The following is a 23,028-nucleotide window of genomic DNA, read 5'->3' as shown; positions in this document are numbered from 1 at the left end:
GGCCAAGCTAGCCTCCTGCCAGCACCCTCAGTGACCCCAACCTCCCTGGGCCACCGCGTAAGAAACTGCTCTCCCCACCTCTTTTCCCTCTGAAGTTTCCTGTTTCTTTGTATGGGACACAAGGACAAACTAAGTTCTTGAGTAAATGGTGGGAATCTTGTTCTGTAAAAGTGAAGAGCGAGGGCTTCATTGCCCCGTTCCAGTTTCCATGTTGCCTTTGTTCCTCTGGCCCAGTTGCCGATGCCCGGGCTCTCCCCTGCATCCTAATGAAGGACGATGAAATGGGCTGAATCTTGGGGCACAATGCTCACACTGCGGGCTCTGACGCGCTTTGAACAAAACAAACCGGCTTCCACCAATTAAAGAAAACGGGGGAATCTGGATTCGTTTGGGGTTTGGAGCATCAGAAGGTTTCCCGCTAGCCTGTCCCAAGGACTGGGAAGAAAGAGCCCCAGATGAGAGGCACACTTTATACTTTAGCTTCAAAGGGGCAACCGCATTTCTCATCAGAATAAGTGATTGGGAACTTGGGGGTTTTCATGGAAACGGTAATGCTGATGCAGTGAGAATGTGCCGAGGCCAACAGTGGGTCATGATCACCTCTCCGGTCAGAGACGTAAGATGCGGGGCTTTGGTGGAAGTTGTGCAGATTGTCCCAAGATCACTCAGGGGAGGCACTGTTAAAATGGAATAGTTGCCTGGATTTTTCACCGTTCCAAGGGCCTGTCTTGTCCTTAATTTATGGAAGACAGGTGCACCTTTGTCTGTAGTCTGGAGATGGTACATCCCGGGGTGGAGAGCTTGGGCTCTGTGGCCAGAAAGACCTTGGTTTGACTCTTAGCCTGCAATTTACCAGCCAGAGGACCTTGAGCAGGTCGTTTAACTCCAGCCTCATTCTCCCTGTTTACAAAGTTCAGAAAAATAATGCCAGGTATTTCTCAGAGCGTTTGTGAGGGTGCAATGAAACAATCCATGTAAGGTGCTGAGTTGAGTAATAGGAGCCATTATGTTTTTTAAATTTTTTTAAATTTGAGTGTAGCTGACGCATGATGTTATATTAGTTTCAGGTGTATGACATAGTGATTCAGTTTCTTTATGTGTCACGCTATGCTCACCACAACTGTGGCCACCATCTGCCACCCTACGCTGCTATTACGGTATCATTGACTGTCTTCCCTATGCTGAGCCTTTTGTCCCTGTGGCTTATTTATTCCATAACCGGAAGCCTGTATCTCCCACTCCCCTTCGCCCATTTTGCCCATCCCCTACTTCCTTCCTTCTAGCAACCACGAGCTCGTTCTCTGTAGTTATAGGTCTGTTTCTACTTTCCATTTGTTTATTCGTTTGTTATGGCCACTTAAAAGTTTGGCAGAAAGCAGGGGACTCTCCAGATAAGGGGTAAGGGGAACAGCACCAGTTTCTACAAACTAGATGATTATGACACACCTTTCTCGGGGCTCCAGGGCTTAGGAACATTCTCCCTTCGACTTTCTAAGTTTCCTCTGTGAACTGCTGTTTGTAAATCATTGCCAGATACTAAGAACTGCTCCCTCTGCATTTGCATACAGGCAAGAAGGATCTGGTTTTATCAGGGCAAGTAGACACTTCCAGTGTCGTTGTCATGGAGGAATCCTAGATCCCAGGAGAAGACACCCACACTGGGCATGAGGGATAAGGAGCCTTTGTAACCAGGGCAGCTCAGAGTGGGGGCTTTGAGAAATGATGGATGGAGTAATGCCCCGGGAGGAACTGGATTTGGAAACTCCAGGGCAAGTTGCCCAAGCATCAGTGTTATCTGGTCAACCTCCCTTTTTCTTATGGGGATTTTCAGAAGTCACTCACTTCACATGTGGCGGGCCCTATGTCAGTCCCCTGGTGGTCATATAGGAGACTGCTGCCCCAGGGCATCCCTTAAATGTTTTCATTATATGTTTCGAGCAGTCTGGCTTGAGATGGTATGAGACGCAGAAGGATAATTTCATGAAGAGTCCTGGGGAAATCCATAGTTGTTACCCACAAGCACTTGATGGCCCAGAGCCTTCAGAGATTTCAGGGGCCCCAAGAAGACCATCAGCTAGTGGACTGCTAACTCCTCATACACTTCCTTACACCTGTGCCTCCCGTCCACTTCTGTCCCTAACATGGAGATGAATCTCTGACATCCTTCTTGGTGTATTTAGAGGGATGCCATCCCGTTTAGATTAAGATCTGAAAAGCAAAAGCTATAACTGAACACAATAGAAACTGCCTTTATGTAGTTATCAAGGTATTTGTTTGTTTAATAATTCAGGAGAAAGTTTCCTTTTCGTTTGGATCATTCCTTGTTGGGCGAACCTGAGTCTACATAGACGACATGACGCTTTAGCATCAACTCTGATGGGCTCTGCGGGCCTCCAGCCTCTTAGCCAGAGTGTTGCCATATCCCATTCGGGGTAAGATGCTTTGTGGTCGGCATACAGGGGATATATTTTGCGAGTCAGCCATCCCTCTCCTTATGGACAGCATTCTAGCAAGTAACAAGAGGACAAGTGAGGCCACATGGTCAACTTTCCAGTATGACCGTCTCTAAGAGCTTGGGATGGAGCACCCATCAGTGTGGAGAGGGCCAGGCCCACCACTGGTTTACCAAGAATTTGCTTCCATTTGCCTGCCCCTGACGGGGCCCTCTTGGCTTTTGCTTCGGCAGATGAGGTCACTGACGCAGGACTTATCGTGGGAGGCAGATTTGATTTTGGGTCTGAAGAGGTGAAGAGGCAATCCATTAGAGCGGGGACGGGCTGTGTGCAATGAGGGAAGGCACTGGAGGAGGCAAAGAGTAGAAGAGCATGAGAGCAAAGCGGAATGAGCTTCTGGTGGGAGCAAATATCCCTGCCTTCCTGGACCCTGAGACTGACCCCAGCCCCCTGACAGAGGCTAGAGGGGGGCCCCACTTTTCTCTACAGGCTCCTGCCTTGTGGGATATCAGCACTTGTCCCTCACCCTGCTTTGGAAGATGAAAGCTTCCTCTCTGCAAAATGTAAGACCTTGTCACTGGCCTCCAAATACGAAAAACGACAACGGTAGTTGCTCTTATTTGTGTCCTCAGCACAGGCCAGGCTCTGTGCTTTATGTGACATTGTCTCACTCCATTGTCTCAACATCTCCACGGGGTGGGCACTATTATCCACGCCACTTTATATATTCATGTAGCCAAACATTTTTGAGCATCTGTTACGCTCTAGGCACTCAGGAGCTTGGACAGGGCTATACCGTATGTTTTTTCCCTTCTATTTGGCAGAACTAATCTTAGCCTTTCTCAAGTGCAGAGGAGAACATCCCATGCCACACAGTTCCCGGTCACAGCTTCCTCTAGTAAGGCCTTTGGTGATGGTGATGGTGGCGATGAGAATTAGTAAGTGGGCAGAGTCTCTTAGGACTCTTCTGCAAGGTCATTCTCTTCATCCCCAAGGCTAAGCAGAACCGAATTGCCTAGCCTGGGCCATTTTCATGGTGAGTGTTTCTTATATGTTGAAAAGTTGACAATCAATACTGCTGGGAGACATTTTCCCTGGGAGTTTAGCATTAGGACCCACCTTCTACCATAAACCCAGCAGCTGACTCAGAAGCCTGAGATTTGGGGAGGCCCCTAGAAGACTATCACCAAGCAGGTCCACTAGGTAGAGGGCAGCTAAGTTTCTACCAGTGACGTAGGTTACTCAGTCACTCTACCAAATGAGTGTGTGTCAGGTTGATTTTGAACAAAAGTAAAATGACTAGTACTTTCTGAACATCTTTCAAAGCCGACCTGTCTCTTAGACACAGGCAGTGTCAGCTAAGTAAATAGGCCATCCAAACACCGGAAAAATGGTATCCGAAAGACACAGTGTACCAGGGGCCAAGGACAATACTGATTAAGATCAAATAGCTAATTGTAAGCCTCAGCCTCCAAATTGCTGCCGGATGAATAAACAGCAGTGTGTGCAATCCAAGCATAATTTCACATGGATACTGTCTCATTCACACCCGCAGAGGGCTGGAAAGCATCAGGGGGACAGAATACCATTGGCTGGAAAGAGATAAAAAAGGGTTTGTAGTGGGAATTACATCGCCGGTGGGTGTCATTATGCCTGTTTGGGGAAGACTTTTGTGGAGGTAAGAGATAATTGGTTCGGTCCAAAGGCACTGAACTCAAATATAAGCTGAACAGGAAGAGAGGAGAACAGAGTCCATCCGGTGGTCATCTCTGGGCGTTGGTCTTATGTTCATTCAGGTTTCCAGGATGAACAAAGCCCCAGTGGGAAAGTTAATGCCTTTTCCAAACAGAATGTAAATTCTGTCACAAACTGTTCCCTTGATTTTGGTGACAAGTGAGAATGGGCGGGTACCAAGGGTATGCTAAGAATTGAGGCCAACAGCCTCCACCACCCAGCCCCCAACATCAGCCAGGTGCTGGGGTCACGAATTGTGTTGACTTTGGATCTGTTTTCTTTGCTGAAATTCTCAGATAATCTCCCAGCTCTGAAACTCAGCTCCTATTTAAAGAGACAAAATAGTACCCCGGTTTAGTTTTTTCCTCGCGCGGCTATCTGGCTACCATAACCAGTTCATTCATATACGATTCGACCAAAGAAATGTATGCTTCTTGATGGGCAGTTTTGTAAATGACATCAAACCGTTGCTGGAAGCCAGGAGGATGTAAATAATAGTAATTAGAAGGAATCCAAGTGATTTAGAAGCCGGGCACGAACAAGTGAAAGAGAACACTAGATCAGATGAGGGAGTTGAATGCAGCTTCCACGTTTGCATTAGGTGAAATGCAGCTGCAGATGTCTCTGATTCTGAGTGTTCTGGCAGCAAAGGCAAAAAGGGAAATGCCTTAGATGGTACGGCTGTAATTGTATATCAAGTGAAAGTGGACGCAAGTTCATTGGGAGATGCAAATATCACCCATCCTGTTACAACCCCTACTCCCTTTTGCTCCTTATCTAAAGATGGGTGCTGGGGAAATGTTTTCCACTTCAGTTTTGTAAACAACAGAAATCTAATCTTTTTTTTTTTACACCAAATATTTCTAAAAGCTAAATCCATCCACGTCTCCTGAAAAACAGAGGTAGCTGGACTTTATTATGTTTACACCATCACTGTGTATACTGACCCACTGGCTTCCAATCCCAGGCTCCTGCAACTGTGCCTCAGGGTTTTCTTGGGCTTCCAAAGCCCACTGCTCATATATATGGGCAGACTGGAGGTGCGGAGGAATTAATGTTTATCTCGTCATCCTTCAACAAATGATTGATTGCGTTTGGTAGGTAATTACTCATACCTCTTCTTCTGTAGAATAATTCTGAGGTAGGTTCCGCACGGTCTCTCAGAATTTGCCAATGGCATTGAGCCTCAGTTGTCCCCAGTAGTAGCTTTCTTGGTAACGTGAACTTCCCTGTCTCACTTCCCCTACACTACCATTGGTCCTTCCCGGGATCACCACCTAAATAAACTACCTGCATTCAAATCTCTTCCTCGCCGTCTGCTTCTGGAGGGACCCAACTGAAAGTACCTCATGAAAATATTTATTTGAGAAGCTAACTTAATAGAGGGCTGGAGCTCAGGTCAGCTAGATTAGCATTTGATTGTTTCTTTAAAATATTACGTAAGCCTTCCATCGGTGCTGAATAATGTGTATTTCAGGATTGCACTGTCTGAAGGATGCTCAAAATATGATTGTATGGTTGATTTTAAAAGGTCCAGTGTTAGACCCAAGAATTGATCTCTCTCTCTGTCTCTTTGTCTCACGTTTGTGTGTGTGCATGCACACACATTCTCTGTGCATAAGAGCCAGCCCTGTCCTTTATTTGGTGGGGTGGTGAAAGTGAGTGGAGACTCCAGTGGTGATAGCTTATAGTACCTCCCAAAGGACTTGAAATCTTCTGAAGGATTTGAGCAAACTTTGCCACCTAGCATTTCCAGACAGGGGCTAGAAAGTGAGTGGTCCCACCCTCAGGAAACATCATTGGGCCTTCACTAATGGTCTTGTCTTTGGTTATTGTGCCCTTGATTGACTGGTCATACTGCACTAACTTCAACGTGTGCCCTGGTTAAATGGTGATCTCTAGGTCAACAGCTCTGCCTAGTAACCCAAGGGGAGCACAAATGTGCTAAGACATTCCAACAAGTCCCCAGTGGTTATTCTTAGCAGAAGCATCTGAATTAGAACCCGGTTCCACCTGCCCCGGGTTCTCTGTCTGGATTTACAAGTTTTCTTTCAGGTGACACAGCAGGCTAAGGGCTATCAACCCAGTTCAATCAACGGTGCCTGATGAAATCTTTGTTGCAACTCAGACTATAGTCAACTGCTGGGGTTGGTTAGTGTTTGCTGAGACCTCACAATGCATTCAAATTCATTTAAGGCCCCGGTGATTACCTTTGTTTTATTCCTTGGTCAGGGCCCTACATTCTTTTGTAATTTTAGAAGCAAAGTTAGGAAAAGCACTAGTCACTTAGGATGAATTGGTGCTAATAAAAAAAAGAAAAAATATATGACAACACTATACATAGTATATATATATTCCTCTGAATATTTGGTTTGGTAAAAATCTGACCTGGGGAATCGGTAGTTGGAAGGAAGTCCCCAAACCATTCCTAACAAGTACTAAGTGAGGCCAGGGAGAACCTTCAGGTACCTCAAGTACTTTAGTACAATAAGCCTTAACTGACATCACTTCTATTTCTGGGTTTAAATAAAAACGTTTCCATATTAAAGATGTAGGAAAACATCTTCCAGTGCCTTATTCTCCTGGGCACAGAGGAAGCACTCATTCAATATGTGGTGCAAGAAAATTAGTCCATGAAATCAATAGAGCTCAGCACTCCCCCAGGTCTTTCTCTACAGAGAGGCATGCTGGACTTCTAAAAGGCAAAGCAGTGATTGGATTCTCTGGTTCCTAGGGGTTTTTTGATAGATCTTGTCTTCAAATTTGAACTTGTAACTTCAAGAACAAAGCAAAAGGAAAAGACAAATATTCGTGGGTGTTTGGTATATCGTATTGAAACTCTGGCCTTATTCATGAAAAGATTATTTTTGTGGGCAAGGATATACTGGTGGACACTGATATAATGGAAGAAGAGGTCTGGGTTTTTGTTTGTTTGTTTGCTTGTTTGTTTGTTTGTTTGTCACAGCTGGGAACTGCCCCCACTCCCGAGTTTTGTGATTATCAGGGGGATGGGGAGGTGGTTCCACTTCCTAAATTAGGGATGAAGAGTGTGGACTTTGTCGTATTCAATATAATTGACTGAGCAGAGAACACAAAAAAGTTGGTGTTACTTGTGTGTACTGAAGAGCCCCCATTCCTAAAAATGTCTCCACATTATCTTGACATGCTCTCTGATATCTCCATCATCATGTCCATTTCCTGTAGAGCTTCTGGACCTGGTCACCTCAGCTACCTTCTGTCGAGTATGAATCTTAGTGTATCAATCAGGGGAGAGAAAGCCGTAACTTTATTTGCTTTAGGTCAACCTAAAGCCAAGTCTAAGACTCATCATTCAGACTTGTGAGAAATTCAGTCTGGCATTGTTGGGGCCTTGTCTGTACCTTTGGGGGGTAAACAAGTTGCTGGCTTTACAAAGACAGCACCAAATCATCAGGGAGAAGCTTCACGTGGATTCTGGGTCCACGCTGTTTAGCGCGCGAGGAAGCCTCTTGTCTCAGAGCACCTGATCCCTTCAGGTCAAACACCTCTGCTGACGTGGGGCCGGCCGGCCCACAGATCCCTAGAGGATCTGTGGAGGCTGGAGGCCCCTCTGACGAGAGCTGGCCTCTCTAGATGCCAATCATCCTCCCCAAGATCTCCCAGGAGTGCTGAAAGGCATGCAGAGCTTCATGCCCAGGGCTGAGATGACCGCCCCTCTGGGGTCTTGTCACCTCCCGGGAGTGCCACCGTGGGGAGGCATGAGGGGCCCTAAAGCCCAGAGCTAAGAAAATAGCAGACCTGTCCTTGGTAACTTTTTCCCAAGCCAGTCATTGAGCTAAGGAGGTAAGGGATCAACCAGTTGATCCCAGGATCGACCAGTAAGGGAGTTGGGGAAGCGAGATGGGAAAGAGGAGGAAACCAAGCAAGAGTGATTTCACCTGAACTCCCAGACTCAGTCCGATCCTGTGGGGGGTGCTGGGGAGTATAAATGATGCCTTGAGGAATAGGAGTTGAGCTTTTGTGTTTATACACCTAGCAGTCATTGTCTATAGGCAACCCTGGGGTGGGCATGAGGGGACAAAAGTCTAGGCATTTTTCAGCTTTTCATATGGGCAAGACGGTGCCCGTGCCTGTGCCCAGGGCAGTCCTCTGAAGGTGGCAGGTGTCAGCTCTCAGCAGTAAAGCGCACATGCGGAAGCTGAGCTGGTAAAAGGGGATGAGGGGACCTGGGTGGGGCACCGATAGACTTCACTACAAGAGCCATCTCAAAACCATCATGTGTCCTTCATAAAGTGGCATCACAGCGAACCACCTTGTACTGTTGCCCTGAGAAAACAAGAAAACAAGGTTAGAGAGTCTTTCTTTAAACGTTTGTCTGAAACAGCAATGCACCTCGAGGTACTGTTTTTTGTTCATGAAATGGCAGGTAAGGTCATGCTAAACTTAACGTGTTTAGCATCCCCAGACTGAGTCCCAAAAGTAACAGGGAGATGTGCTATTTATTATTAATCGTGGAGTATATTACTTAGCAAAGCAGAAGCTTGGTGCTTCTTCAGGCCAGGGATTCAGATGTTTTACATTCTCATTTGGCTTTGTGTGGAAACATCCATCCCACTGAGGAGAAAGGAAGCACAAAGCCCTTGAAAAATCAAATAGAAAAGAATCATGGATCTGTTCAACGGGGAGATACAAAGGATTCTAAAAAGAGAACCCACAGGTGAAGTGAAGAGATAGTTTTTGAAATGTAACCCTGGGGAGGTGCTCTAATGAGATGCAGATGGTCTATAGACCCAACACGTAGATGTCTAAACTGGGAGAGAAAAGGATGGGTGGAGGAAGTCCTAGAATTCTCTTCAAAAGCATCCTAGGAGAGTGTACAGCTTTGGATAGTATGGGAAATAAATGAGAGGGAAAAGGAAATGATGCCCACTGGATGTTTGAGACAAGAATACAATTCTGAGGCTTCATGTTGCTTGATTAAAAGAGATGAGACAGAGACCATGGCTGATACCCAGAAGTCTGAGTCAACATCCTGGGCCCAGGTCTCCAGCGCATCATGCATAGACATTACCAAGAAGCTAGACAATAGAGTGGCATATTGTTTTATATTCAAATAGACCCAATAATAGGTCGTTAGATTTCCTCGTGGGTTTTCTTTAAAGTGTATGAATTTGGGGAATTGAGTTTTAGAAGTTGCGTACTTTGTAAATAAAGGCAAACAGGAGAAAAGGAAACTACGTGTTATAGAAATTATTCCTCAAAACAAGCCCAGCCAGATAAGTGCTATTATCCCATTTTTCAGGCCAAAAAAAGCAAGGTTTGGAAAATTATGTCATTTTCCCACACCCTAGTTCATTAAATGGAAGAATGAATAAATTTTACCCTTTATCCCCTCCACCTACTAACAAATATTAATTGAGGACCTCTGGTGTACTTATTCTGGACACCGGGGACCCAAATAATTATTTCAACCTATATCTGTCTGATTCTGGAGGCCCTTCTTTTCCCCCCAGATTCTAGTGACCAAGCTCATTTAAATCTGAGCTCACAGTAGGTTGGATTATTCTGTGATTATGCAAGATGGTAATGAGATTTACAGGGAGGGGAGAGAGTATGGGAACATAAAACAATGCATGGCCCAGTTCATGCTAGGTTTATAGGCTGAGCAGGGAGGACCCAAACCATTTTGCCTGCTATTTTAAAAAATAAAAATAACGAATGACCACAAAAATAATAAACACCAAACTTTTATGGCTACAGTTTCTGATTGTCAAACATGGGGAAAAAATGATAGAGGCAAAACTCCTTTTTGATGTTACAAGCCAGAGAATGACTATAATTATTTTAAAGTATGTTTTTCCCATCCGTTTTTTTTTTTTTTTTTACCCCTTTGGCTGCTTAAAATTTTTTCTTTGATTTTGGTTTTTAACAGTTTTGTGTAATAGGTCTGTGCCTGGTTTTCTTCATATGTATCCATCTTGGGACTTTGTGAATCTGTAGGTTGATGTCTTTTATCAGTCTTTTTCAGCCATTATCTCTATATACTGAGATGCTAGGTGCATGTATTTGTTAACCTTCTCTGTATTCTTACATGTTCCTGTACATTTTCACTTTTTTTGTCTCTCGGGCTTCATCCTGAATTTTTTCTTGCGAGTTATATTTCAGTTTATTAATACACATAAGCTGTATCTGACTTGCTATTAAACTCACTTAATTTAAATTAAGCTTTAAATTTCTGTCACTGTAACTTTCCTGTTCTACCTTTCTCCTTTGGTTAGTTTCTCAGGTTTCCAGTCTTCTACTGAGGTTCTCAATTTTCTGTTTTATTTCCTTGAGCACATTGAGCATATTTATTTGCAAGTGGTGTCCTAAAACTACACATCTGAATCCTTCCTGAATCTGTTTCTATTGCTTGTATTTCTCTTGAATTTTAGCCATAGAGTTTTTTTTTCCTAAGATTGAATTTGTAAGTAATCTCTACACCCAACTTGGGGCTCGAACTTATAATCCTGAGATCAAGAGTCACATGCTCCATTGACTGAGCCAGCCGGGTGCCCCAGCCATATAGGTTTCATTGGACCTAACTCGGAAGCATCATTCAGCACTAGGAAGCTCCATCCTGCCGACCATTCATGAGCAATAACTTAAAATCAAATAATAGTTCTCTGTTATAAGATCTCATCAAGTTTAAGGTGCATTGTTGATTTAATTATAGCTTCTTTGAGAATTCGAAGTAAAGACATACTACATGAAATGTATACATGTGACCTGATTCAGACATGTCACTTAAAAAAGAGTAGCATCTAAGAATTCTAGAAATATGGCAGAACTCCTCAGCCTTGGGCAGGCCTGTTTGTATATCCTGACTCAGTTTCTCTTGGAGTCTCCCTTTAAATCCTCCTCAGGGAGAAAGGCAGATAACCTAAATTGTCCCAAGGCTTTGTTACCTCCAAAGGCTTGAGAACTTTCCAGTGCATTCCTGCTGGTTAAACCCACATTAAATGGGGAATTGGAAATATGATCCACAAGAATGCTGCCATTAGGAAATCACAGGGCAGGAGCCTGGTGGACCACAGAAGTCCTTACTTCTAAAAGGGGAGAAACCCAACTATCAGGCTCACGGTAGAAGGGATTTCTTATCTGCTGTTGAAACTGCTGTGATTCAACTATAGCTCATTTTCTTTCAGTATTCCAGGACTGGTCTTATGTATCACCAGAATTTTTCTTGGCTGTGAGCTATAGGAAGCAAAACTCAAAATGGAGGAGAAACTGCCCTGGTGTTGCACAAATCATGCCCTTTGCACAAAGCATGGCCCTTTGATAGGCTAACTAACCACAGAGTGGAGCCCCTGCCAGGGCCAGGCAATGGGGGCTGTGACCAAAATGAAGAATGCAGCCCCCATTAAACAGAAGCCACTTCTCAACGCCAGTTGATTGTGGCCATGTGGGAACACAGGCCCAGGGTTTCCGGATCTGAATTTTGCTCAGAAATCAGTAATATGGATTTCTCTGAGCAATCTCCTGATTTTTATGTTGGCAGTGAATTCCATTTTCTAACACTTGCAGGTATGACGCACCATACCTTTTTGAGATGATTGCAGACTGTAGGCTCAGGTTCAGGCTACACGTTCTGGGCATTAAGTGATCTCCGCTCTAAGAAGGGAGTCCCATCACTGGAGCAATATGGAATGCTTTCTCTGCCTCTCCCTCCTACATCATAGAGGCATTCCTGGGAATATAAGCACTGGGGATTTCTAAGGCCGCTTGAAGTTTCAAAAAGTGCATTGCTCTCCATATGCCATGTTGCGAAAGCTCTCTCAGGTTCATTTCTTAAGTTAAGGTGGGGTTTTGGAGTTCCCCTTTGTGGAAACTGCTCCTAGTATGTAGCCCAAAAGCATACAGAAGATCCTTGAAATCATCTGCCACATGGTCTATGGGCAGTCTTAAAGCAGACAAATCAGAAATTTGGTTAATATTAGCAACCCTGCCAAATTGGCACAAAGGGAAATTTACTCATTTTTACTTCTCAAGTATTTTAGAAGTGCTATATGAATGGAATGGAGATTCTTTTCTTGCCTGGAGGCAGGCAAGCAGGTTGCTTGAAAGGTAATTGGGACGGTTAAGGGAAGAAAAGCATGTCAGATGCATGATCACATTGCGTGGGGACTGTTTCATAGGGATGAGACTGTGTCTGAGAAGAAATGATTAAAAAGAGACCAGGGAGGCTGACGGAGCGATTGGTGCCCAAGTGCAGTAATTAAAGGTCGAATTCCTCAGGGGACTCCCTCTGCGTCCTTACGCAAGCAGTATTCACCCTTGTGCCATAATCCATTTGAGAAAAATATGTTACCTGATAGAATCTTTCCAGGAATTGTCTGATACCCTGTTCAGTGCTCCGACACTGGTGTTATAGCTGGTGTTGACATTTCTGCTCTCCATTGCTGTCCCATGTGAGTTAGAGAATAGAAATGCCTTTGGAGTGGACATTAAGTGTTTATTTAGTTAGAAAGTATATAGTTGGAGATCGGGGGAACTTTGTTTTATCTCTGAATCTATATAGTTTCTAGTATTTTTTCACTATAACTTTCAGCACACTTGGGTTCCTGAAGATGAAACATAGCATCTAAATTCATTTCACACATAAGGCTTTGTTTCTAGTAAGTTCTACATTCTGGGTATAATACAAATGGGAAACTGAATTGTCTTGTTGAATTGTGCAAGCTTTAGGGAATGGAAGAGACAGCACAACACTGAAAAGCAATAACCCCTGGGTACTGGTCATAAAATCTAGGTGCAATGTTTATTTTGCCCAGGCCTGCCCAGCTCCCACAGTTTGAGAAAGAAATGAACAAGATCACAGGAGAGCCAGTGGCGATGTCAAATTTATTTATATACGGGATGAAATACTTCTCAAGGGAAGACATGTCTAACGCATGCATTTTCTATTACGAGTTTTCTCTTGGTGATTCCTCTGGCTACCGTCCATAGCAGGCTCCACCTCACTGCATTTTTAATTCAGTGAAACATGAAAAGATTTGGTTCTAAAATGGAATACTCCACACTTTTAACAGCTCCTCCCCCCACCCCCTTTTATTTCTTCTTGTAGTCCTTGAAGAAAGAAACTGCTCGGACCCTGGTGGCCCAGTCAATGGGTATAAGAAGATAGCAGGTGGCCCTGGGCTTATCAACGGGCACTATGCGAAAATCGGCACTGTCGTGTCCTTCTTTTGTAATAACTCCTACGTTCTTAGTGGCAACGAGAAGAGAACTTGCCAGCAGAATGGAGAGTGGTCGGGGAAACAGCCAATCTGCATAAAAGGTAACCTACAAGTATTTGCGAGAGCCACAGAAGGAGACGGAGCTGCGGACTTTTTGGTAGTTCCCATACATGGGTGTTTGTGAGCCCCTGAAAAAAGAAAATGCCTTTCCCTCTTAGGTTCTCCCTGGAACCATCCATAACTCCCAGGTGGGAAGCCATCTCTGAAAACATTTGCTCCTTTTCTGGACCTCCAGAGGACCTGCTTATCCTAATCACAGCTTCTTGCTGTGATCAAGATAGTTATCAGAGCAGTTTAGGAAAGATGACAGGACTGATTTAGATATGCAGACCCAAGAACAAAATTGAGGCAACCAGTGTACTTCAATATAGCTGTTTTATCTACTGTCTATGAAATATAAAGTTAACACAGGAAGCAAAACAAAATAGACACACCGTCCTGCCAGCCTATGTGGCAGTAAGTTTAAGATGTTAACATAGTGGGGACACCTGGGTGGCTCAATCAGTTAAGCGTCCAGCTCTTGATTTCGGCTCAGGTCATGATCTCATGGTTTGTGAGTTCGAGCCCCTCATTGGGCTCTGTGCTGGCAGCGCGGATCCTGCTTGGGATTCTGTCTTTCTCTCCCTCTCTCTGCCCCTCCCCTGCTGGCGCTGTCTCTGTCTCTCTTTAAATAAATAAACATTAAAAAAAGATGTTAACATGGTGAAAGACATCTTAACAAGATGTCAAGTCCTTGAGCATTCAAGGCAGAGTTAGAGGAAACAGATGAGCAATGTATGTTCAGAGAAGGGAACGATCAATATTGCTTGAAATGGGGATAGCTGCACACCGCAAGTCAGAGGAGAGCCAATCTGGGGAGCTGGGAAGGGTTGGCAGAGATAAAGAGCAATCGGGACGATATTGCCATCATGAGACAACGGAAAACAAGGAAGTATAGGCAGGAGGGAATGGATCATGCTAAACTCAAAGTGGGGCCAACTGGGAATCTGGGAGGAAGATGGAAAAGGTTGGTTTGGGACCAGAAAAAAATGGAACATTGTACAGAGAAGCCTGAAACTTCCCCCTTGGCACTGGGGGTGGGTAGTTTCTTACTGAACCAGGTCAACAGCCCCTGTATTTCAGGGGCAGGTCACAATCATCTGGCTGTTTCCTAGGAAGAAAAGCATGTCCTTGGCCTAGATTATCCAGATAATTGCCTTAATCCTCCACTTTCCCTTCTGGGTGTTTGTCAACAACCCAACTCCTGGGAAAAGAAATAAAAGAGAATTGGTTTGTGAAAGGAATAAATCACTTTAGACTTTAGCCAGAAGCGACCTTCGTCCCCACCAGCACAGACTCTGATTCTTGATTTCATTAAGTATGGACACGGTGTTACATATGTCCTTGGAGATTTTTGTCAACTCTTCTCTTACGAATTAATAACAACCAAAGTTCTCTAGTTTGCTAATTAGACGAATGTTGGCTGCCTGATTGGGAAAGTGGAACGAGAAGGATTGCTTTTCACTTGTGAAGAAAGAGACACTTCAGCAAAATTACGCTGGGCTTTGAGGTGTCCTTAAATGGTCATCAGGAGCCTCAATTTCAGAGAAAGGACATGAGGGAATCAGCTACCCAAGACTTCCCCATGGTGGACACTGACATCTGGTCCTAAAGGAGAACCTTGTAGTTCCCTGCGTGGGGCTTTAAGTTAGAACCTTCATTTTGACCTTGACTCCATTTTCCATCAAGGTCACTAATGCTGTCGTGTGAACAGAGAGTGCCAGTGTGTTGACTGCCAGGGTTCCACATCACCTAGGTAGAGCGGCTTTTCAGAGGTGCGTGCTCTACGTGGCTTCTTCGGAGGGGCTTGTCAATTTAGATGGAAGGCGGCGAGCTCTTTCGCTAGGGAGCTGTCCAAGCTTGGCCGGCATGCCTCCCCTCAGAGACCCCTGGGGGTGTCCAGAAAGGGCGGTCAGGGATGAATCTGAACGGAATGATGGGAGCAGGTAATATGGGAAGAGATTATGCAGTGTTGTCTCCTTCGTTCTAGCCTGCCGAGAACCAAAGATCTCAGACCTGGTGAGACGCAAAGTTCTTCCAATGCAGGTTCAGTCAAGGTGAGGTGGAGACACCCGAGCTCTGCTTTAAAGGCAAATGCATGCTTTCCCCTCCCGCGCCTTTTCTCGACTTGCGTTTGGCCAAAGACACTCTGGGGTTTCTTAGGGACACTCAGAGCTGACTGCTCATGAAAGAACAGGGCCTATTAGAGGGAGGCTGATAAGCCAGCTGCCTTTGGCCAAGAGGTAGCAACAGCTGGAACGTGTACACAGTTCACTGGATCGTGGGAAAGCAGGTGGTTGATGGGAAGTAAGGCTTGAAGATGATCCGTGAGGGACTGGATTTTAATACTCGAGTCTTCGTGAAATTGCTCTGTGTTTACTAGGGTACCTTCTACAGGGATGGCCCTCCTGCCAGACTCAGGAAGATGTTTTCTGTAGTAATCAACCAGAGGAGGCACGCCGGTGGCACCCAGGAACTAGAGACAAACGATCAGTCCCGATGAGGGACGCGGGCCCTCAGATGTGCCCGCCCAGCCTTCCTCCAGGGAAGACAGATGTGGAGGCCACCGGTGGGGATGGAATAGGCCCATTTCTACCACTTCTCGCCTCATTTTGCAGGAAACACCGTTTCATCTCATCTCCTGCCATTCTTCTCCTCACCCTCCGCTCCGGCCACACGGGCTGCGTGGCTTGTCCTCTCTACCCCTCCACGCACGATGCCGCTTCAGAGCCTCACAGCTCTGTCTGGACCCTGCTTCCACTGGATTTCAGTGAGGCTTCATGCCTCCCTTCCTTCACCTCTCTCTCAGCCTTTTAACCTGGCAGAGAGACCTTCCCTGGCTGTGCTTTTGAAAATAGCAACCCCCCAAAATGACAACCATGTTGTGGTACCATTTAATGTTTTCTCTTTTTACACCTTATATAAAATTAAGCCACAGTCAACCGGATAAATAAGTAAATAAGCAAATAAAATAAAGGTAGTAATGTCACTACCACCCAGACCGCAGAGCCGACTTCTCTACTCTCTGGCATTTGCCGTGATTCCGTCTTCGGCTTGGCTTCTATCCTCACCTGTCGTCTCGCATCCATTTTTTTATTTGTTCAAGTTCTATCTCCCCTCCTAGCCCACGAAAATAAGTAAATACAGGTTACAAGCGCAGGAACATTTTGTGTCTTGTTCATGCTCGAGTTCTCCTGCCAAGAACAATGCTTGCCACACAGGGGGCACGCAAGAAAACATAACCACCCCGCACATGGACTGAATGAATGGGACTGACAAACAATGGCTCGAGACCGGCTTCTGTCTCTCTTTAGGGCTGTATTTAGTATTCTTGGGCAAGCTCCTACGCTTGCTAAGCCTTTAGTTGCCTCTTTTGAAAAATGAGGACGATCATAATAACATGTGTCTCTGGGGATTGCTGAACAGATTAGACGCAGCCCCGATAGACAGCATTTATCGAATGCTATGTGCCCAGTTACTCTTCTGAGCGCTTCCCATGCATTAGCTCGTTTACTCTTTGTTACGACCTCTGAGGTAGGGATTATCATTATTACCATTTTATTATAGATTTTATTACCAATTTTATTACGGATGGGTAAACCGAGGCTCAGAGAAATTGATTAACTTGCTCAAAGTCACATTGCAAAATGCGGATCCAGGATGCAAATCCAGGATCTTCACAGTCTTCAGGGTCTTCAGGGCTTGCTCCCTTATGCACTAAGCTCTAACTAAGTCCTACGTAAAGGCTTTAGCAGAACACTTGCCCGGATGAACACCTGTCACTGGTAGCTATTGCTTTTAGGATTGGTAACAGTGCATCCCAGTGACCAGAACTGGCCACAGCCAAGTGACCTGAAATATTCACAAAGCAGGATATTCCTCAGTCTCTCACCCTTCCTCTGGATATCTCCTATTTCTGTCTTTCCCTTTTCAGGCAAGGCATTCCCTTGGGAACAGTGGCTGTAGAAGACAAATTCCGCTCCCTTTCCTGATCTTTATGACCTACCTGGAGCTGGACTCTCCGCTAAGTGGGATAAACCTGTTCTTTCCAAGGAGACGTCTTGTAGAGCAGCCCCTGAGCTATTGAAAAAGACTATGGGGCTTTGCATTTTTAAAGCGATTATAATGGGAGGTTAGGTGACAAGGTGCCCGGTAGCTCATGTAGATGAAAAAGCAAGCCTAAAACTTGGTTTTAAGGATCTTTCTGGAAGATAGGCTGCTGGCAAGTGGATATACATATCTCCAGCAGCCTAGTCACCCAAGAACCCCCAAAGGCAGTGCAGTCTTTCAACAGAGGGACCAAAAGATGAGCTTGTTGGCCAATTCAGAAGCTCCTTGAACTGCAGACCTTGTTCTAAACTGGGCTCAAGATTTGTTGAATGAAATCAGTGTGGGTGGAATATTTGCTCTGAGTGAAGTGCCGTGCAGACACATGACACAGATTTCTTCAGATGACATCAAATGGGCCAGTGGAGACACCAGGTTGGGAACCATAACTGCTCAGTGCTGCCTTGGGTACCAACTTAGCTTCCCGTGTACCCTTCTGTGTACTCTCACTCCCCTCTCTGGGCTTCCTCTCCCCATTCATTCAACAGAGATGAAAACATTGTTTCCTAAAAGAATTCTAACTTTGCAGTGATCGTTAGCACTGATGCACCATGAACGCAAGCTCTCCAATGTGTGTGCGTCTCCCCCAAGAACCCCTGAGTGGTCTCTGGGGGCTTTAGCTCCAAGTGCTCATTTGAAAGGCCTTTTTGCATTTACACACAGTACGCTGTGTTTCTGCCAATCATTGTGCCCTGAGAAAGCTCTATTCTCTGAGGTGTACTAATTATATACGCTGATTGCTAAATCAAACTACTGTATCAACACAGTTTAGTTCAAGTCAATTCCTAATGTTACCCCATTATGATAATGTTTGGAGGAAAAAAGACGCCTGGATTTCTCTCATTCAAATGAACTTCCTTTCCTGTTTAATTTCACAGTTAATTTTTCTCTGTGTGCACGTATAACGTACCCTTGGATCGCAGCTATTACACCAGATACTATCCTTTGGTTAAAATCCTAGGCAGCCGGAGGCATGCCAGAAATGGAAATGGATGAACAGAATGAAGGTTGAGGTGTGCAAGAGAATTTGCTCAGTGGCAGAAGGGAAGTGTGTGTGTGTGCATGTGTGTGTGTGTGTGTGTGTGTAAGTGAGAGAGAGAGAGGAAAGACAGGGTGGGGGAGGTGAGCGGGAGGGATAGAGAGAATGAGATAGACTTTTCATTTTCTGCTCTAACCAAATATCTACGTGGGGGACTGGCATGGATACCATAGGGGCCGCCATGACTGTCTCTCACCCTGTTTTCTCTGGGCCCGTGGGCCCCAATGCAGGGAGACGCCGTTACACCAGCTCTACTCAGCGTCCTTCAGCAAGCAGAAACTGCAGGGCGCCCCCACCAAGAAGCCAGCCCTTCCCTTTGGCGATCTGCCCCCCGGGTTCCAACACCTGCACACCCAGCTCCAGTACGAGTGTGTCTCACCCTTCTACCGTCGCCTGGGCAGCAGCCGCCGGACATGCCTCAGGACCGGGAAGTGGAGTGGACGTGCCCCGTCCTGCATCCCTAGTGAGTCAAGGCTTGTCCTGGGGCTGGAGCCCCTTACATCTTCCATGGTTACTTGTGAAAAGCCCTCAACCCTCTTGAAGACTTTTTGGGAAAGGTTTCTCATCCAATGGTCTTAGGTGAATTTTTTTGGAGGGGGCATACTTCCTTCTGAAAACTCTCTTATGTTTCCTTGGATAAAAGGGAGAGAACCGTCATTACACACAGGTGGGGAAAGGAGTTAACAATTCCAGAAGGCTTCTAATTATGTCATCTTGGATATCCCGTCTAAGCCCGTTTTCATGCTCATCATCCAGTGGTATTGAGTAAGTAATTGTTACTAATTAGGTGATGAGCTTTTAATTACCCATAAGGCTAAGATGATGATTACTGAAGTAGTATGTGGAAGTTTCTGGAATAGGGTCTTGCACATAGTAAACTACCTTCCCCACCCTCTTTGTCAAAGGAGAACAGTATGGCTTAATTCTTTGTGGTCAAGTTTATAATGATAGTCATTGGTATTTTGAGTCTAACCGTTTACATACATGATCATCCAGCCTCCTCAAGAATTGGGTGAGACACGTGTGATTCCTGTATCCATTTTGTAGGCAAGAAGACTGAGGATTTAAGACATTAGGCAATTTGCCCAAAGTCCTATTGATAGTAAGTGCCTGGGATCCAAAGCCTTCAATCTTCACCCTAGACTTTATAGCCAGCCATGACAAGGTGGTTGGTAACTCTTTAGTGGGAAAGGAAAAACAGCTTAGATGCTTAGTGGTCATCATGCGCACGGTGCTTACCTTTCCAGGTTTGTGTTTTCTTGACTGAGTAACACATTCCCCTTTGGATGGGATAGTCTGAGTTTATCTCACTGAGCCAATGCTTTCTCCATAGTCTGTGGGAAAACTGAGAACATCGCCGCTCCAAAGACCCAGGGGATGCGCTGGCCGTGGCAGGCGGCCATCTACAGGAGGGCCAGCGGGGTGCACGGTGGCAGCCTGCACAAGGACGCGTGGTTCCTGGTCTGCAGCGGCGCCCTGGTGAATGAGCGCACCGTGGTGGTGGCTGCCCACTGTGTAACTGACCTGGGGAGGGTCACCATGATCAAGACAGCAGACCTCAGAGTCGTCCTGGGGAAGTTCTACCGGGATGATGACCGAGAGGAGAAGACCATCCAGAGCTTGCGGGTGAGAGAGGGTTGTCCCCTGGAGACTAGGCCTCGCCTCAGCGAGAGCAGCAGGTGTGCCTGTGCCGACACCTTGGCACTGTAGCACCCAGCCAGAGGCTGGCATGTAGCAGGTGCCCAATATTTCACGTAGACAGATACTAGAAAGGGGCACCTAGAGAGACTAGGGAGTCTTTTTTCCCTTTGTTTTCAAAATAAGGTTGTAACAACTATCATCTATCATGGAGATCATCAAAAGTTAATCACCCATTATGTTTAGGTCACTGTACAAGGTAGGCTTTGAGGACATAGAAAGATTTTATCCAAGGTACTCCTGACCAATTTATAATATACATCTGTCTTTATTTGCCTCTTTCCCTCCCTTCCTCTCTTCCATCCACCTACCCACCTCCCTCTCTATCTATCTGTCCATCCATCCATCCATCCATTTATCCATCTTATCCATCTATCCATTCGTTGTTGATCTCCCATAGTACGCCATTCACAGGGAATAGATACAGAACTGATACATAAGAATAGATACATGAGGCATGGTTTTTGCCCTGAGGAGTCCACAGGCTACTGGAAGTGACGGACCAGTATGTTATGATTAGTTTGACACAAGAGAAGCCCTGAGGAAATGTGCCCAAATGTAGTTGCAGTACTAGAACACGAACATAAAAATGTTAGAGCATATCACAGACGTAGGCTCCTAGAAGCTCCCATCAAAGTGAATGATCAGCAAGGATTGGGACAATCAGCAAAGACTGTGGAAAAGTCTTGTGGAGCATTCTGGGTCGAGTTCTGTCTTACTGGCTTACAGATGAACGTGTATGGTGGGCCAGAGGTTGCAAACTGGTCGCCTTGAGGGGTTTGTGTTTGGATGGCGCTAACATGCATTTTTTTTAAGCCAGTTCTGTGCCAGCATTTAAAAATCAGGAGGTTCAGATGAAGGTCTGGAGTCTATTCTCTGGCCAGGTTAGAATGCTGCCCCCTTTCGGCCGGGCAGTGGTCAGCCGGAGCAAAGTGGCCGCTACCCGCTTTAGATGGGTTGTGCCACACTGTTGTCGGCAGCCCCGTCTGCCGCCCCCACTTAGTTAACCCCACCTACCAGGCAGCAGTGGGCTTTTCACTTTGCAGCCCCCGAAAGAGAGCTGATGTTTCCCAGGACCCCTTAAGCAAAGCGTCTCCAAATAATTACGTGTGTCCCTAAGACATTTGCTCCGAATTTTATTTGGCCCCAGGGCTTGCCTGTTCTTGTTCACTGTGCAGCTCGTGGCTCACCACTACCGTCCATTTCTTGCGTTTGTAGATTTCTGCAGTCATCCTGCATCCCAACTACGACCCCATCCTGCTGGACACGGACATCGCCATCCTGAAGCTCCTGGACAAGGCTCGTGTCAGCACCCGCGTCCAGCCCATCTGCCTCGCCGCCCCGCGGGACCTCAGCACCTCCTTCCAGGAGTCCCGCATCACCGTGGCCGGCTGGAACGTCCTGTCCGATGACAGAAGCCCGGGCTTCAAGAACGACACGCTGCGCTCAGGGGTGGTCAGGGTGGTGGACTCGCTGCTGTGTGAGGAGCAGCACGAGGACCACGGCATCCCCGTGAGCATCACGGACAACATGTTCTGTGCCAGCCGGGACCCCGCTGCCCCTTCGGATATCTGCACGGCGGAGACGGGAGGCATCGCGGCTGTGTCCTTTCCGGGGCGGGCGTCCCCCGAGCCACGCTGGCATCTGGTGGGGCTGGTCAGCTGGAGCTATGACAAAACATGCAGCCATGGCCTCTACACGGCCTTCAGCAAGGTACTGCCTTTTAAAGACTGGATCGAGAGAAACATGAAATGAGCCTCGGCGCCACTGAGGTGCTTTTCGTGGGTCCATCTCTACGTGGGTTGCCTGAGGCAGTGTGGACCTGAAGTTTGATTCTGCCTGTGAATTCGGCTGGGCCAGGGCTTCTGACTTCAAGCTCGAAATTCAGTGGAGAGTGAGTAGAGCTCACTTTTTGGTAGACCGCTGCCTTCCTGGCTGCTGAGACCATTTGGAAGACACCACGGCTGCTTTGCAAGGACGGGGTCTCCTCCAAAAAGACTATGGGAATAGCAGAGAAGTGGTCCCCGTTCCACCAGCCCAGTGGCTTTGCCCACCTGCCCTATGGTGGTGTGAATGTCATGGCCAGCTCTGGCGGAGACAGCATTGGCCAAGAAGTCTGGGTTTCATGAGGTCTCTTCCAAGACTCTAGCCAGACCACGTTCCAAAGAGCCGCCCGTGGGACAGCCCGGGACAGCGGAGCTTGGATGTGGCTCTGGCTTTTGTGTACATTGCCACCGTAAAGTGTGGTCCTTCTCTTTCTCAATCCCCTGTCCATATTTTAATAAAACGAGGGTTGGCTTCTGACCTACAGAACCGCTGTGCTATGGCTCTCATTGCTGCGTGCTGCTTCTGATGGCTTGAAGCCCCTTAAAATAGATCCTCAAGTCATAATTTCAAAACAATGCGTGCGGCAAAGCCGAAGCCATCTTTTCAATACCAGCCCCTGAAATTGCTGGGTTTTGGGCTGGAGGAGGAACAACATGGGGGCCGTCAGAAAAGGCACAACCAGAGGAAAATACCAGGGATTAGATGATTTCTAGTGTCCCCTCTGGTTCTCATGCTCCAGATCTAACCCAAAACTCTGCTTTGAACGTCTGTCCATCTTGATGACGTATTCTCATAGCATCTGAACTGGAATCACCTATTTACTCACACTAGATTGAGATGTGCCAAGACAGTGAAGCTCCACTGTTTTCCAGAA

At 46.2% G+C, this 23,028-nt stretch overlaps 1 protein-coding gene across 2 annotated transcripts in view; it reads left to right on the top strand.

The window, feature by feature from the left end:
- Positions 1-22,144, top strand: part of PAMR1 (peptidase domain containing associated with muscle regeneration 1) — a 61,326-nt gene extending 39,182 nt beyond the window's left edge. For both annotated transcript variants that reach the window (XM_047072377.1, XM_047072376.1), the window contains 5 exons: positions 13,273-13,485; positions 15,474-15,540; positions 18,860-19,092; positions 19,963-20,255; positions 21,546-22,144. In XM_047072377.1, coding sequence (XP_046928333.1) covers positions 13,273-13,485; positions 15,474-15,540; positions 18,860-19,092; positions 19,963-20,255; positions 21,546-22,082 — 1,343 coding nt within the window. In that variant the 3' untranslated portion in view covers positions 22,083-22,144. The remainder of the gene's footprint in view (positions 1-13,272; positions 13,486-15,473; positions 15,541-18,859; positions 19,093-19,962; positions 20,256-21,545) is intronic.
- The last annotated feature ends 884 nt before the right edge of the window (positions 22,145-23,028 follow it).

The sequence above is a fragment of the Lynx rufus genome, unplaced genomic scaffold (assembly GCF_022079265.1).
Source record: "Lynx rufus isolate CCGP_SWC_20201006 ecotype Redwood Valley unplaced genomic scaffold, mLynRuf1.p SCAF_9, whole genome shotgun sequence".
NCBI classification, from domain to species: domain Eukaryota; kingdom Metazoa; phylum Chordata; class Mammalia; order Carnivora; family Felidae; genus Lynx; species Lynx rufus.
This window is presented reverse-complemented; position numbering and strand designations above follow the sequence as displayed.